Raw genomic sequence first — 18677 nt, 5'->3', positions numbered from 1 at the left:
TTATTTGTACGAAAAGTTTTCAAATAGTTATTTTTAAAGATGATTCGGTTTTTCTCAAATAAATCGATACCTTTTAGCTGTTCCGATAAAATATTGTATATGCTTTGTACTCTTTTAATAGGATTCTCTACACTTTTGTACGATTTACCAATATAGAAAATTTTAACATCTCGTAGATGTCGTGTCGGGATATTAAAATGCACTTTGTCCAGTAATTCTTTACAATCAATATTAAAATTCACAAGCTTGTTTAAAAAACTTAGGTCTAAATAGGTAAGTCTGTTTTTAATTGTTAAGAGATTTTGGTCATTTAATAGTTGTATGTAGTCATAATTTCCCCGCTTTATAAATTTGTCGTATAGGAATTGAATGAATTTGCGCTGAATGCGTTCTAAGGTAAGTAAAAGATAATTGGAGCAACCTGCCCACACCTGTGAGGCGTATTCTAGCTTGGATCTGACCAGTGCTACGAAGAGTAGTTTGAATACTCTTGAAGATTTTAAGTTGGTAGCTATTTTTGATATGGCATAAAGCGTTTTTAAACAGTGAGATTTTGTTTTCCCAACAAGAAGGTTGAAACGCAATTTTTGATCTAAAATTACTCCAAGATACCTGTAAGGTACAAGGAATGCGAGATGTAAAACCCTTTTCTCTAGAAATGAAAACAATGTATCTGACTGAGAATTTAAGTTTATTATACTACAATTTACAATAAATAAAAAAAATTAATGTAAAAAAGATACACGAGCCACTTTAGTATGAGTTACCTCTTCTTGGTCTCTAAATGTAAATGATCTACGATTGCTAATAGTATGCCAGCCGGTATTATGCGAACAAAATTCCTCACTATACATATTAAATAAAGGTTTTTTATGCAATTACTACAGAAACTTTTCTGAACGTCCCAAATTACTTCTACCATCATGTCGTCTCGATGCACTACTGTATGAGTTTTTACCGCTAGATATTTCGTATTTGGTTCGTCCATATCGCTAAAAAAGACAAAACAGTCTCTGCAAACTCTACGTTGGCATTTCCTTTCACCTTTTCTCCATGTTTTTAAAAAATAGTCATATTCTATGTGGTGGTACCCATCCAATAAAAAGAAAGGGATGGTAACTCTATTCCTTTGCGTAGCTTGAAATTGAGCAAAAGTCAAGCGATTATCCACTTCGAATTCAATTTCTGATTCTGTGATCCAAAGCCAATTTGGTATTTCTTCGGGATATAGATCCTCTTCGCCCAGGTTCCCTCGTTCACCAATAGCTGCTTTCCAAAATACCCGTTCAGATACTCCCCAAAGTTGGCGTGGAATTGTTTTCTTAATATCATTAAAGGTTTGCTCCGTATTAGCTAAAACGAATTCCATTGTTACTACCATGGCTCTAATGGCCATGGATCTCAAAGACATGGGTGACCAAGATTCCATATTGATTTTAAATATATGAAGAGATGCTTTAAAGTTAATAACTGAATGTTGTATGTGCCCTTAAGTTTTAAATTTCCCCTTAAATACCTACTGTTAATTAGATAAAAATATTCGCCAAAAGTAACATTAGGTCGATTGAAAGGTTACTTACCGATGACTGGAATCGAACCAGGATCTTTCGAATTCCATATTTAACAGCCAATACGCTACCAATCGACCTAATGTTACCTGTGATCTTTGAGTGTGAAACTATAAGTCTATTTTTCCAATAACTACTATTTATACAATGTATGACGGAGGTGATATTAGATTTTTTGGCAAAGGTAGTTTAAGTATAGTAAAGCATATATAAGGCTCATTAGACTTCAAAGTTAATTGTTGCGTTGATTCATAATTCTAAGAAAAATCCTTCTATGCCAGAACTTCGAATTAACTAAAACGTCATTGTTTCTAAGGCTTGAGTTCCAAGAAATTTTAATTTTATTTAAAGGTATGGTTGTTAAGTTTTATTTCTCTATTCGTTTAAGTATGTCGCGCCAATTTTCCCCTGCTTTCACGTGCAAAAGCGGTAGGCATGATAAACTACATAAATTACCTTTTACACTCCCTTTAAGAAGTCTGAACAATATAAATACCGCAGCCACCGCCCCGCAAACTACAAAATATCCTCATTGCTTTCGCTTAATCTCCCTGCTAAAATTAATAATTTCTCCAAAATGGTAAGTAATATATATAAATATATATTTTTGGTACTTTTTCTTACTACCCCATAGTTTTATGTTATCTAGGCTCTAAGCAGCAACCCTTGGGAGACTCTTCAACTACAGTTTAGTCAATCCGAACAAATAGGAGTTAAACTATGCAACTTTAATAATAAATTATACGTAGACATAAGAAAGTACGCTCTACCCAGAATACCCCTTAAATCGGGGGTATGCATACCCATTGAAATAGTAGACGACTTAGTTAAGGTTTTGAAGTTAGCATCTCTGAATAAGTTACCGCAAAGTTCCTGTTTGCCTGGGATGTTGGAAATCGAGAAAATAAAAGAAAAGGGTTGTCTAATAACGAAATATAGGGGCCAAGCGCGCGAGAAGCAACTGGATTTGAAGGCCGTCGATATACCGAAAGTAGTGGAACTAATATCGAGCATTTTGAAGAAGGTTACGTTGAAGTAGTAAAATGTCTGATGATGAACCACTAGACCTTTCTATTTTTAGAGCAGAAAACTTTTATGAATTAGTTAAAGTAAATGTAGCCAGATCTAGGAAATTTAACTGTTCATCCTACGAATACAAAATTATCTTTAAAAACCTTGATAAAATATGTGTGACGGAACTATATGAAAAATTGAAACTGATATTTCAATCAATAATTGAGACTATTATCAACGCGGGTAGAGACTACAACAGAGTCAGGTTTTGTGTTAGAAGTGACCAGCTGGAAAATGCCATAAATTTAAGATTTATGGCGTTGAACGAACTGACAGTTGATAGGCTTTTTGGTGCTATAAGCCAAGTTAGTCAATCAAATCGTAATTTCATTTTAGACGGTGATATTAGAATTGATGCAATTTTTCTAAAAACTGATATTCCAATATCGGGTAGAAAATCAGTCAGAAATAGATCGATGTTATCACTAGAACATTACATGAAAAACGGGAGGACTTTTTTACCAATTTTAAACGATGACGATCTTTGCGTAGCTCGAAGCATAGTGTGCGGAAAAATGGTTGCGGACTTAACCTATTTAAAACAACAAAAACAAGATAGATCTGGTTTCGACTATAACCGATACCGTAGAATACAGGCACCTAACAGACCGCTACAGAGGGAAGAGGCCCTAAAACTTCACCATGAAGCTAACTTACCGGTAGGACCCGTTAGTATAGAACAGATTTCGGCTTTTCAAAAAATATTAGAACCCGAATACCAAATTATAGTGTTTAGCGCTGAAAATAATTTTAAGAAAATTTATGAAGGTGAAATTTACGCTGAAAAAAAAATTTTCCTTCTGCTTGCAGATACACATATGCATGTTATTAAAAGTTTAGCAGCCATGTTCGGATGTGTTTCTTATTGTAACAAATGCTTAGTAACATTTAGTAATGTATTTAGGGCCTCAAATCATAAATGTTATAATGAACCCACAAAATGTTGGCGATGTTACTCTGAGACATTCCACGAGAGCCCATCCTTGGACGTCGTGAAATGTCCAGATTGTAATAGGTATTTTAAAGGTCCCGAATGCTTCCAAATACATAGAACTAATAAAATTTGTGAAAAAGTAAAAAGATGCAAAATTTGCTGCGAGGAAATTGAAAAAAATCAGAAATGTAGTAAAGTATGCCCAAAATGTAAAATTGAACATCCGCCTAGGCTTTGTTATGTCCAACCCCTTACTAAAAAGTATAAGGAAACACCTTATTGTTATTTCGATACCGAATGTATAGTAGATAATTCCCTTCATACCCCAATACTTCTAGTTTCTGCTATGCAAATAGAGGAAAATGTTTACGATTATAACATTTTTAGAGGACTAGATTGCGTAGACAAATTTATGCAATACCTAACCCAAGTAGATGAAAAAATTGTTTTTACAAGAGACAACAAAAGACGTAGAGTAACCAAACCTAGGTTTGAAAATGTTACTATTGTTGCTCATAACATGAGAGCCTATGACGGGTTTTTCATTTTACAATGGTTAATCCATAATTATGGAAAAATAGAAATTATATTCGATGGAGCAAAACTGCTAGCAATGTTTGTTAAAAACCAAAATTTAAAATTTATATGTAGTTTTTCCTTTCTGGCTATACCATTAAGGGCTTTTTCGGAGACATTTCAGTTGGGTTCAACCTGCAAGCAGTTTTTCCCATATATCTTTTTAAACAAAAACAGTTTAGATTATTGTGGAAAAATTCCCGAAAAATCTTATTTTCAGCCAGAGTTTATGAAAAAAGATGATAACATAGCTTTTGAAAAGTGGTTTAGTGAAAAGTCAAAACAACCCGTTTATAATGCCATGTTAGAGTTACAAGAATATTGCGTGGCTGATGTCCAAGTCCTTCAGAAGGGTGTAGACTGTTTTCGTAACCATTTCAAAACAGTAACGGGTTTAGACCCAATGAACTGCGGTGCGATAACCATAGCTGGAGCTTGTACTTCGGTGTATCTTCACACATACTTACAGAAGAATACCCTTGGTGTCGTTCCAAACCCTGGATTCCGTGGTTCAGGTAACCAGAGCAAGAAAGCCATAAGATGGATGGCATGGGTAAGTAAGGAAAGAAAGGTCGAGATTCAAACTGTAATGTCAGCATCAGGAGAAAAGAAAATTGGACCATATGCAGTTGATGGTTATTGTGGTGACCCGGAAATAATTTTAGAATTCATGGGCTGTTTATATCACGCGTGTAAAAAGTGTTACAAAGGAAGTGAGTGGAATAGCGTAGTTAAGGAAACCAATAAAGATATTTACGAAAAAGGACTTGATAGAATACAATACATTAAAGAGCTTCATCCTAGGGCTGAGATCATTACTATGTGGGAATGTGATTACGATAAACTGATGGCTGAAAATTCAGATTTTAGGGAATTTTGTAATTCAGTCGAAGTGTGTGACCCTATCTTATCAAGATCAGCGCTTTATGGAGGACGATGCGAACCCCTAAAGTTATACTATAAAGCAGATCCAAGTAAAAATGAACGTATTTTATATTTTGACATTATGTCTTTATACCCTAGTCAAAATAAATATGGTATTTACCCGAAGCATTTCCCTGAGGTGATTCAATTCAATTTTGATTATCGGAAAGACGCTTATTTTGGAATCATGTCGGCGACATTGTTACCCCCATATGGTCTGTACATTCCTGTATTACCCTACAGACATAATGGGCGATTGTATTTTCCTTTATGTAAATCTTGTGTAATCGAAGAAAATACTGAACTTTGTAGTCATAGCGATGGTGAAAGGTCCATTTCGGGCGTGTGGTGTACCCCAGAAATTTATAAAGCTATGGAAATGGGTTACAAACTTTTAAAAATATCAGAAGTGCATCATTATAAACTTTCAAATATGAAAAAGGTGTAAGCGACGGACTTTTCGGTGGTTACGTAAATAAATTTTTAAAGATTAAGCAGGCCAACTCGGGGTTCCCCTCCTCAGTTAAAACCTTCGAAGAAAAGAGGGAATATTTAGATTCAATTTATGAGACTGAAGGAATCAAAATCGAAATGGATGAGGTAACTAAAAACCCTGCTATGAGAGCAATCTCAAAAATGTTTGAACTCACTATGGGGAAAATTTGGATTAAATACTAACAAACCAAAGTCTATCATAATAGATGATTATAAAGATCTAATTGGCATTTTAGTAGACGACACAAAAGAACTTATAGATTTAGGGCCCAAAACGAAGAGCTATGTTTGTTAACGTATAGTTTTAAGGATGAGTTTCAACCCACATATTATAAGGGGAACCCATATGTTGCCAGCTTTGTTTCATGTTATGGTAGATTAACTCTTTATAAAACACTTGCAAAGTTGAATGAGCGTGTACTTTATATGGATACTGATAGCGTAATCTTTGTTGCAAAAGAAAGGGACTACATACCCCCCACCGGTATTAACTTGGGGTGTTGGGTAAACGAACTGGGAGAGGAATCAATTTTAGAATTTGTTTGCAATGCTCCAAAAAGTTACGCCCTGAAAACTACAGACAACAAAACTATCGTGAAAGTAAAGGGCTTAAGTCTTCAAAATCGAATAAATGAAAATATTGTAAATTTTGACTCCATATTTGAAAGTATTCATAATCAATCAAAAAGAATTAAAGTAGCCGTTCCTTTTAATGTACGTAGAGATAAATATACGGCAACAATAATAAATAAAAAAATGGAAAAGACATTTGGATATACATTTAACAAGCGCGTAGTTGAGGGTTTTAATACATTTGCATATGGTTACTTAACAGAGACAACTCAGGATGTAACTGTGTTTGAAATACCTATCGAAGATAGACATAATTACGCCCTTTACAATGCACTAAGGTTTAAAGATCGTATTCGAAAGGTGGAAAAAATGTTACTCAAAATATATGCAATTCGAACTGAGCAATAAAATATTCGAGTGTTCAATTTTTTGTGTCATTTTAATTACATTTATTAACCATGGCGTGTCGAATAAAATTTGTAGCGCCCTTTCAGATGTTATGCGCAGGTTCTAGCATGTGTGGTAAATCATCGTGGGTTTTTAATTTATTAAGATATAGAACATGCATGATTAGTCCAAAACCAGATCGGATAGTTTATTGCTATTCAATTTACCAAAATAAATTTGATGATCTGTTAAGGGAAATCCCTGAGATAGAATTTTTGGAAGGGTTACCCCCGAATAACGAAGAATTTTGGAATAGAAATCAAAATAACCTCCTGGTGTTGGATGATTTAGCTTCAGAATGTGGTAATAGTAAAGAAATAGCTGATATGTTTATTAAGGGCAGTCACCACTATAATACCAGCATAATTTTAATTACACAGAGCTTATTTAGTAAAAATAAAGAGTTCAGATTGATTAGCCTAAATTGCGTTTATAGTTTAATATTCAAATGTCCCAGGGATTCATCGCCAATACAATTTTTAAGTAGGCAAGTTTTTCCTAGAAAAAGTCAGTTTCTAGTGAAGGCCTACGCCATTGCTACTGAAAAGCCGCACTGGTACATTTTGATTGACTGTCATCAAGCCACGGATGAATGTCTACGAGTTAGAACAAATGTCCTCCCTCCAGATGGAAATATGTACGTATTTATCGACGAATAAGAAAGAGTGACGGCGCATTTTTAATCTATTTAATACAATGATTCTGCCGGTCTCACTTCGTAAGAAATACTCCTACCTAACTTTGCTTAAACGAAGCAATAAAATTCAAAGAAAACACATTCTAAAAAACAGTACCAAAGATCAATTAAAGACGCTTTGTAATATTTGTTTTAACATTACACACGGCGGGATACCTTTGACCTCCAAACTAAAAAAATCATTTAAAACGTCACAGGAGAGTTATAAGGCTATTGGCTCAAAAGTCTTTGCCATTAAGTAAGAAGCGTCAGTTGATGATTAATCAATCAGGCGGAGCCTTTTGGCCAATGTTACTAGCTAGTATTATCCCTAGTGCTATCTCAGCTATAAAAAGTTTAACATGAAGAAAATGGTTTTGGTGCCTGCCAATACCATTTTGGATCCGGTGGATAAAGAATTATCTGAGCTAGATCAAGAAATGCATAACATTCTTCGAAAGTCCGGGTCTACAGAAACTAAACTTAGAGAATACTTGGAAACCCTGCAAAAATATTTAAATATGATGAAACTAGTACAACCCATTACCGTAAAAACTGTATCGGCACCTCCTACAACTTATCCAGCGCTACCTTCTACCCCGGTGATTTCTACTTCTACCGCTACTTTACCCATTACTTCGAGCCTAACAGGAATACACGCAACTACCCCCATTATGCCTACCGCTTCTGCACAGGGTTCCACCATTTTTCAAGCACCACCTAGCGGGTCCACCTTGACATGGCAGCCATTTACGGCTACGGCTATAGCGGCTAAGTCTCCACCACCCAAAAGAAAAAAAACTCTACGTAAAAACAGCGTGGCTCAATCATTAGATGAATTTAAAAAATTTCAAGAACTATATTCGCCTCTTCATTCTAAACGTAAAACCAGAAAAGATAAAAAACTGTTGTACCCACTACACTATGGAAAGAAAAATTTAAATAAACGTTTTTTTATTGATTGCAATATTTATTTTGATGTTTCAACAAATGATTACATAAAAACAATAGAACCAAAGCTTCATTATACATTAAATCATTTGGTTTATATAAATCTTGAATAATAACGTTTAGATTATAACCGTAACAGGCATTAACTAGATAAAAAATACAATGTAAACCGCATGTTAAAGATAATGGATATTGAACAGGTACAGGGTTTATAAACCATTCTTTAGCGTAGACATAATGATCGCTAAGATTATAATAAGAGGTATCATTTCCATAAGAATCAAAAAAGTTCCCTACATAATTATTTACATATATAGCTAACCAATGAAGTCCTGGACTCGATGAAGGTTCCGTATTTAGATAAAAGCAATATTTAGCTTGCTTTGGCGGTAATGGTTTTTGATCGAAAGAAATAATAATTTTAGATTCAAACTCGGCGTACACTATTACAGTTATGGACTAGCGGAGATTTGAACTTCATAGATATTCTTAGGCTTCCCTGTTTGTTTCTTGACAAATGTTCAGCGCCCGCTTGTTCTTCCGGTGTAAGATCGAACGCGTACAGAGCGTTACCCTCTTTAAATTCTTCGAAGGTAATACAGTTTCCTTTATTACTTTTGAACAAATCCAAGGCCGTATAGTTTGAGAGGTACTCTCTGGAATACTCGTTAACGGCATAGTGGGGTGTAAACGGAGGATTGGGATATGTTTGATTTCCAATTGTTAGTGCCAAGTAGCTTAAATTAAAATGATTGAATTCAAAGCTATTCAAATCTAGGGCTCCATTAAAGGCCGTTGTTCTAACTAAGCCGATAACTACGCGTGATGGTTGTCTTTCCATAAAGACATTTTCTCGTATAATGTCAGTGGAACCGCTACTGATGGAAAAGTATTTTAACACTGTTCTGTTAATTGGATAAATTACATTGTGCTTTTCGTGTACCATCGCCTGAGCTAACATAATCTCATTATTTATTTTAATCTTTTTTATAAATAATGTAACATCGTCAATTTTAATTTTAAATTTAGGATTAAGTGCTGCTGTAGATATAATTGCAAATTCATTAACTTACTTTATGAAGCGAAACCGTACATCAATATTATTAATGAGAAATCGACTCATTCGACATACATCCAAATGTAAATCACCCAACATATCAATGCGTTTCGATAGGGCAGCCCGATCTCTTCGTTTCAGCATTCCATTCTTGTCGTTGTTTGACGCGGGCAAAACCATTTTACTAGCGTCCACAGGGTCATCTTTGTAATACATTTTTGAAGAAAGATAGGACTTTTTGGCACTTGTACCATAGTTTAAATGTGTTTCAAAAAATGCCAAATATCGGTAGGCATTCGTTGGTGTATTAACTTGCGTATCTCCAAAAAATACGTCAACTTGACTAAATAAAGATGCGTGTAATAAATTTGTAGGACCAACGTCCTTGTCTTGAGAAGTTAAAGAAGATCCATCCTCCTTAACTAGTTTGACTCGAACTTGCAATAAGGTTTTAGACAAATCCATAAAGACGTCATTAGATCCAGGGATAAAAAATTCAATTAGTCCATCATCAGAAAGCGAAGCCAAAGCTTTATACATAGCAGAATCACTATTCTCTATGTTGTAATTTGTTGGTGGCTCCGCGAACAAATCCAGTTCAGACATCATTCCTTCAACCATTGTTATTTTTAATCGAGAAAATCGGTTTACGTTCTTTTTCTCTTTTTTGATCGCTTTTTAGGCTTCAGCTTTCTGCGAAGTCCTTGGCCCGTTTGTTGTTGAGCCAAGTCTTGGCTAGCCTTTTGTAGTAAATTTGATCCTGCTTCGCTCAAATTTGATTTCAATGATTCTCTTAGGTTTCTTCCTGCTACGAGATCCCCTGCTATTCTCGACCCCGTTCTGAGAGCTTCCCTACCTAACACATTACCTGCTGGTCGAAATGTCGGTGTAATATATCTAATTAAACTTTTGAAGATGCTTCCGAGTCCGTTTCCTCTTTGAAATACAGGCCCCCGGAAGTGATTAAGACCATTTCCGGTTTGGCTTAATTAGTAGTTTAGTTATATGTTACTTCGTGACATGCTTGAGAATGAAATGAAGTTTTATGACGGACTTGTTTAATTTAAACATAATATTTTCTCCGAAATCTGTCCTCATATCAATTTCGATCATTTCAAATGATGGACATCTTAAAGGGTAATAATCAATGTTTTGAAACCTATGTACAGCTAAGCTAGAAGATTTATCATTTATTATTGGTATAACCCTCAGAAGAGGGGCATAAACGTCACCAACCACTTGTGGTAGAATTAAATTTGTATAAATATACAAACTAGCCGTACCCTTGTCTATATCGGCAACACTTTTTCCAGTTTCATCCATAAGGGGTCTATCCATTTGGTCCATATGAAACCCTAATAGTCTACCTAGACCAGACTGATTTTTGTTAAAACACAAATAATAGTTATTTTCACATTTTACGTTTACTTTTCCGTCGGGATTAAGCTTAATTACAAAATTACTACTGTGTTCTCGAGATATTGCGTGGCGCATTGCTTCAATAACATTTTCAATATGGTTATTCTGGCCGGGTTGAATTTGCAGAGTAATTTCCCTTGGATTCGTTGGGCCTTTTCTTTTTCTTATATGGAAAAAATTATTGGAACTATTTAGTTCTAAAGGATGGTCTTTCTTTCTTTTAATCAGTTCTTCGGGAAAAGTGTATCTCTCTTTGATCCAATCCATGAAGGGTAAGCCTAAGATTATCCCCATTTCTTCCGGTATTTGAATTTCATATCCATTTTTAGCTCTCAGAGCGCAAAAAGCCTTCTCATTGTCATCACTGTAGGTGATAAACATATAAACCGACCGTCGTATTTCGGGGGGTATGGCATTATTAATAGATTTAATTAAACTCTTATTAAACATCGTATTCGTCTCCACGCAAGTTTCCCGCGACAAGTCGTATCTTATACTGGTCCCAGCTGTTTTCAGTATAGTCATGTACTTCAGCATTGAAATATAAATACTCGCCGGATACATTATCCCAGGCCTGGGGTAAAAATGCTTCGGCAAGCCCCACATGCCAATTACCAACTAAGTTTAAAGGAGCTGGTAACTGAACTTTAAAATGAGATTGCGTGTTATCCGGAAAGACATTCATAGAAGCCGAACTTACGAGTGTATCATAAAATGAATCGTTCGACATGGTTAACAAGATTAAAATGAACATTTATTTATTTGCCAATAGACATATATCAGTAGACTACCTTTTGAAGTTCGCATTCGTAAAAGGCACCTCTTATTTCTTCGTCGTTGTAATCTTTAACTACGTAACAAACTGGATTTCTGTAAAGAACTTTTGATACGGTAAATATTTCCCTCGTCCAATAACCTTTATAACCCTTTTCGAAAAGAGGTTTACTCTTTGACAGTCTGACAAAATCACCAATCTTTAACTTTGGGGGTTTAGCAGGTTTTTGATTGCCATACAAACGCTGCCATACTAAATGTTCATTTTCGATATTAACATCTTTTGGAGCGAAACCAATACTTGAATGCGTACTAGAGTTATAGGCCTTCATGATGTTTGGCAAACTACCAATATAATTATATTTTTTGGTTCTTGTAAATAGTTTGAGTATTTTATCCTTTAACGTTCTGTTAAATCTTTCAATAACACCGCACTTTATCCTTCCAACACTTGTATAGTTGAATACCCTCTTTCTTCAAATATTCTTTAAACAATTTTGATAGAAATTCACTGCCTTGTCAACATTAATACGAAAAGGCTTTCTCTCTTTGATCGCTTTCTGAAATGCACTTAAAACTTCTCTACTAGTTTTATTCTATAAAGGAAAACTCCAGGCATATTTTAAGAATACGTCTAACTAAGAGGGTTTTCAGAATCGTAATATACTCGGCTTAATTTTGATTCCATTGTTATTGCTAAGCTTAAATTCTATTACCCTATTCCTTTTATTTAGAATTGATTTCACTATAACAATACAACTGTATTCATACGCTATATGTTATCACCATAAGTATGGGTCTATAGAATATATGCCAAAAGCATTAATCATCTACGTAGATAGTAAGAATTTAACAATAGAATTTTTCCTGGAATTGAACAGTACGAAACTAGCGCCGCGCGCGGAGTTAAAATGGGAGAAGGAACTCGCGGCGCGCGCGGGGAACCCCGCGGGGGTGAGTCTCAGGGGGGAAGGAACTCGCGGCGCAGGGAACTCGCGAAGATTCACCGCGGCGGTGGCGGCGGCGAACAGTTCATACCATTGAAATATGCTAATTTTTGTTACCACGCTCCTAATTTATACCTCTACCGTGGTACCAAGTGGGGCCCTATACTACTTCGAGAGCTAGGGCTTTCACGGGGTTATAATACAAAGCTTCGAGAGCTAGGGCTTTCACGGGGTTATAATACAAAGCTTCGAGAGCTAGGGCTTTCACGGGGTTATAATACAAAGCTTCGAGAGCTAGGGCTTTCACGGGGTTATAATACAAAGCTTCGAGAGCTAGGACTTTCAGAGGGTAATATACAAAGCTTCGAGAGCTAGGGCTTTCACGGGGTTATAATACAAAGCTTCGAGAGCTAGGGCTTTCACGGGGCTATAATACAAACCTTCGAGAGCTAGGGCTTTCACGGGGTTATAATACAAAGCTTCGAGAGCTAGGACTTTCACAGGGTTATAATACAAAGCTTCGAGAGCTAGGACTTTCACAGGGTTATAATACAAAACTTCGAGAGCTAGGATTTTCACAGGGTTATAATACAAAGCTTCGAGAGCTAGGACTTTCACAGGGTTATAATACAAAGCTTCGAGAGCTAGGGCTTTCACGGGGTTATAATACAAAGCTTCGAGTGCTAGGGCTTTCATGGGGTTATAATACAAAGCTTCGAGAGCTAGGACTTTCACAGGGTAATAATACAAAGCTTCGAGAGCTAGGACTTTCATGGGGTTATAATTCAAAGCTTCGAGAGCTAGGACTTTCACGGGGCTATAATACAAACCTTCGAGATCTAGGGCTTTCACGGGGCTATAATACAAACCTTCGAGAGCTAGGGCTTTCACGGGGCTATAATACAAACCTTCGAGAGCTAGGGCTTTCACGGGGTTATAATACAAAGCTTCGAGAGCTAGGGCTTTCACGGGGTTATAATACAAAGCTTCGAGAGCTAGGGCTTTCACGAGGCTATAATACAAAGCTTCGAGAGCTAGGGCTTTCACGGGGTTATAATACAAAGCTTCGAGAGCTAGGGCTTTCACGAGGCTATAATACAAAGCTTCGAGAGCTAGGGCTTTCACAGGGTTATAATACAAAGCTTCGAGAGCTAGGGCTTTCACGGGGTTATAATACAAAGCTTCGAGTGCTAGGGCTTTCATGGGGTTATAATACAAAGCTTCGAGAGCTAGGACTTTCACAGGGTAATAATACAAAGCTTCGAGAGCTAGGACTTTCACGGGGTTATAATTCAAAGCTTCGAGATCTAGGGCTTTCACGGGGCTATAATACAAACCTTCGAGATCTAGGGCTTTCACGGGGCTATAATACAAACCTTCGAGAGCTAGGGCTTTCACGGGGCTATAATACAAACCTTCGAGAGCTAGGGCTTTCACGGGGTTATAATACAAAGCTTCGAGAGCTAGGGCTTTCACGGGGTTATAATACAAAGCTTCGAGAGCTAGGGCTTTCACGAGGCTATAATACAAAGCTTCGAGAGCTAGGGCTTTCACGGGGTTATAATACAAAGCTTCGAGAGCTAGGGCTTTCACAGGGTTATAATACAAAGCTTCTACAGATAGAACTTTCACAGGGTTATAATACAAAGCTTCTACAGATAGGACTTTCACAGGGTTATAATACAAAGCTTCTACAGCTAGGACTTTCACAGGGTTATAATACAAAGCTTCTACAGCTAGGAAGTTCACCAACCATAACGGTATACTAGACTTCTACAGCTATTTCTTTTTAACGAAACATATTCCTTTATGATACGAATAGTGCGATTCTCTGTAAGAGGCCTCGAATCTATCTTGAAAAAGTTTGTTTCCCGAACACTAAATCTAACTGGCAATGGTACTCAGTTGAAATTTCTCTTCAAGACCAGGCAGAAGAGACATGTTAAAAGAATCAAAGAACATTTTCAGGGCCGTTTTACTTTTTAAAAATTTATATTAAAATCTCCAACTACAACTGTCGGAACAGAGGCATCGTATCTAATATCGAACAAAGGATTAAAATCCTCAAAAACTGATCTCAAACTCGCTCTGGGCGATTTGTACAACAAAACAACAGTCATCGGTTCATTTTCAATGGAAACATCCAACCAACAACGTTCCACATGCGAATTTCTGAAAGGTCTATCGGTTCGCAAAACCCTATTATCCAAATTGTTAACTACATTTTCGGGTGTGTCTTTTAAATAAATGGAAGAACCAAACGCAATTCTACGTGCCGTTCTTGGCAGATAAATGCCACCCACTTCCTTAATGGATGGCACACTGAAATCATCGGTATCTTTTTTCCACGTTTCAACAAGCATAATAACTGGGCATTTTTTATTACCGTGTCTGCTAAAATATCTTCCAAATGCGCGTTTAAGGACTGCACAATATGAACATAAATGTAAACCCGTTCGTTCAAAAACGGTAATACAATACTCTTCGTATCCCGTAATCTTTTAAGTTCCAATTCTACTTGATTGTTTTTAGGCGCATTTGGAACTTGAAATTTACCCTCAATAAACAAACCGAAGGCGTTTCTCGCCCTACAGCAAGCAACGTATAAATGAGTTCTCTCTAATTTCTTTCTGGGATTACAATGCACTACTACGGACGAGAATGTATCGCCTTGACTCTTGTGTATCGTAATAGCCTCAGAAATGACCAAAGGAAACTGTTTCCTAGAGACCGAAACATTATTTTGCCTCCATTTTCTGCTGAATGCCTTAGTAACTTTCTCAACAGGAGTCCAAATCCTGTTAAACTTATTCTGCTCGTATAACCCGTGACTCTTTTGTCTCAACAACTTTGCAACATTAGCATCAGCAAACTCAATCCAAACCCTAAACGGAATTTGTTCACCGAGCCTATTTGTGCAGTACTCTATTTTTCTTAACCAACCTGTTGCCCCATTTGTAAGTCCGTCAGACGTATCTACATTGTTAGTCATCATATATCTCGCACCACAAGCGAGTGTTAGTTCTTTAGGAAGACCATACGTATCAGACGTTGCTAACGTTTGAACTTGGGAAAGAATGTTACTTTTAACTTTGCTACTAAGATCACCATTTACAATATCTACTGAAATTGAAATGCACTTTTCCGTACTCATTTTTAAAAGAGTCTCTTGGTTAAATTGGTTGACTTCAACATTAGTAGGAAAAAGATGTATCGCTTCTTTAGCCGGTACACGCTCTCTGTTTACTTCAAACTTACGAATAAGTCAATATCATCCAGATTCATACTTCCCACAGCCATTCTATTCAAAGCTTCCGCAAACCTCTTATCATCTTTTTTCCTCATAATCTCTTCAAGCTCACTAAATTGGAATTCCTCCCATATTGGGTTACCAATTAAAGACGCATATGGATTGTCACTATCACTTTGACTTTGAAAAGCGAAATGATCCCGGACGGGTCTAAGTTGGTTAAAATCTCCAACTAAAAGTACAGACACACCACCAAAATAATCTGGGCAACCCATTATCTCTTGCATTCTCGAGTTAACTCGGTTAAAAACCTTCGCACCAACCATTGATATTTCGTCAATAATTAACAACTTCACTTGACCATACATCAATCTACAATTGTGAAGAGTTTCACTTTCTAAAGGCAGCCTTGCCCGTATGTGCGCATCGCAGAACTTTAACCTCCGAGGGATTAGACCCTGGTTGCTTATGGTAAAATCTAGTAACAGATTCAAATATGGCACTTATCAAAACGCTTTTTCCAACACCAGCGCCTCCTGTAACAAATAGCCGTAAAGGCGTTTCTTTGCACTTTAAATGGTGCAGAACTTCATAAAATATTTCTCTCTGTTTCAAATTCAGCTTTCTAACAAGGGCATTGTATTCTGAATCATTAACTAACGTGACTGATGGAGTAACGGTTTTTTCCGCATTACCATCAAGAATATCTCTGTTAATATTTCCTATTGCCTTTTCCACTGCATCTATTAGAAATTCAGAATCTTCAACAATTAAAGACCTATCTATTTCATTTTGATGTTCCAATTCAGGCTGAATATTAGTAAGATCAGCTTCAATAGCTTCACTTTCGAAATCTCCCACAGCCTGTTCAATAGCTGCTTCGTCAATTTCATGATGAAATTATTTTCTAGATTCCGTTATAGTCTCAAATCTAAGCTCATACTCAGATTTTACATCATTTGTCAAAATATCTCTACTCTCATCACGCCAAGACGAGAATAGCATGACTTGTTCACGATAAAACTACTCGGGATCTTTCACTAAATTGAATCTAAGATACCGTATAATTTTAGAATGACCACGTTTTCTAATGAACCGTAAATCATTTTTCAGTTTTAACCATTTAACACATTGAACATCATCGTTCTCACCGTCATCAATATGACTTTGAGTTTTCGAAACTCTACGGCTTTTGGAAAATTCATACCAAGCGGCAAATTAAGCTAACGTTACTGCCTCTAAATCATCTGGCCTTTGAACATAATGGTTTGGACAATTGTTCAAGCTCAACTTTGCTTTTGAGAATATAAACACGATTTTCGGGCACATTTGTATTAACATAAATGCAAGCACGACTACACCTGGAGACTGGAATTTGTAAAGCGCTATAAGCCGCTTCCTGCGCGCTTACCTCGTGCGCGTTCAAAAACTGATTAGCAATCACCTTCAACTTTTGCTTCACCGTGCATTTATCTGACTGCGCTCGTTTAACGGCTTCACGCAGAAATATTGACGCTGAAATTTCCCTATATAAGACACGATACACATAACCAGAGCCCATGGATCAAGAACAATCTGAATTTCCATATTCGCTTGCCAAAGGCGCAAAGTGCAAGGGTTGTACGGATTAATCCTAGTATCTTTAGGGTGTCTTTTCAATAAAACCACTTTCTTTTCGCCTACAAGGGCATGAATGTCAAGCCGCGATTTTATTATGTGATTTAGGATATTAACTCCTACATCAGGTGTCTTGAAGTTATGAAGCTCTCGGTCCAATAATGTTTGGATATTTCTAACGAAATTTGTGGTGTTTAGCTTAGAGTAATTTCTTAGAGTTGTCTTCCCCTTCATTATTTTTATGCAGTGTTTTTCACGGGTTATTATAATAGTATCGTGATCAGAAATACCAGTGGGAATTACACTGACGTTTGATATTCTGTTAGGGAAATTTTGTATAAACATGGTCAATTAAAATTTTGGTTTTAAGAGTAATCCTGGTTGGTAGTTATTATTATTATTAATATTAGTATTATTTATGAGTTTACATTTTAAGGATAGTGATTTGGCTAGTACGTCGCAGTTTGTATCACCGATTAAAATAATTTCTACGTTTATTCTGACAAAGACGTCTATTTGATAGCGCAGGACTTCCAGCGATTTATCAATATTATGGTGAGGAGGAATCTACATCATACCGATGTGAAGGGGGCTCGAGTTTTGATTATTCATTGTAAGCCAAATAATTTCCAAAGCCGAAATGTCATAAGTCCTTGGGAGAGTGTTAGATGTAATTTGTAGTCCAATTCTAGTGTATACGCATACTCCACCGCCTTTCTTACGAGTTATATATAGCCTCCAAAATTGAATCCTTTTATTTCGCAGACAACATCGGGTATATCAGGTGTCAGACAAGTTTCAGATAATCCCAGGATATCCAGATTATGAGTATGTAAAAGATATTCTATGTTTGGTAATTTGAATTTGAGGCTTCTAACCTTTAGATAGCCAATTTTAAGACCTTTGTGCTGCGTTATTTTATGTCCCATCTTGAGGTTGTCGTCGTCAAAAGCTTAATAAGTTTCGTCAGTAAGTCAGACTTCATCTTCCCAGGGGTTCGGTTAGCGAAATCTTCTTATGGACATCGGGTTTGGCCAGTTTTCCCGTCTTAGGATAATGTTGTCGTATTTACCCCTACATTCGATGAAAAAATCTGAGAACCAGTAGCCTTCTTCATTGTATGGGGATATATTTGAGTTAGTGATATTCAAATCGTATAGATACTTAGTGATATCTTCGATAGAGGTGTTTGGGTCACATTGTGAAAGTATGAAGACTTATAATGGTGTTTTTGACCATCGTGTGGAGTCAGGGTTTTCATTCGTTTTCCATATTTTTGTCTGATCGCACCTTTTGGATCTATCTTTTAATAGATGTATACATGAAACCCCGTTTGGCCATATTTGAGGGTTTAGGATCTCCTCCGGAGACGAGTTAGTGCGAACCAGAAAAAAC

At 36.5% G+C, this 18677-nt stretch overlaps 1 protein-coding gene across 1 annotated transcript; it reads right to left on the bottom strand.

The window, feature by feature from the left end:
- Positions 1–11473: 11473 nt before the first annotated feature.
- LOC149637929 (uncharacterized) lies at positions 11474–15407 on the bottom strand. Its single transcript, XM_089850803.1, has 2 exons — positions 14972–15407; positions 11474–11610 (listed from the first exon to the last, which is right to left on the bottom strand). The coding sequence occupies exons 1-2, from the start codon at positions 15405–15407 to the stop codon at positions 11474–11476; spliced, it is 573 nt and encodes a 190-aa protein (XP_089706929.1).
- Between the last annotated feature and the right edge of the window lie 3270 nt (positions 15408–18677).

Source organism: Phalangium opilio, unplaced genomic scaffold (genome assembly GCF_054372755.1).
Source record: "Phalangium opilio isolate 3A_F unplaced genomic scaffold, DU_Popi_V2 ptg000094l_1, whole genome shotgun sequence".
NCBI classification, from domain to species: domain Eukaryota; kingdom Metazoa; phylum Arthropoda; class Arachnida; order Opiliones; family Phalangiidae; genus Phalangium; species Phalangium opilio.
The sequence above is the reverse complement of the archived record's forward strand: the minus strand, read 5'-3'. Positions and strand labels throughout refer to the sequence as shown.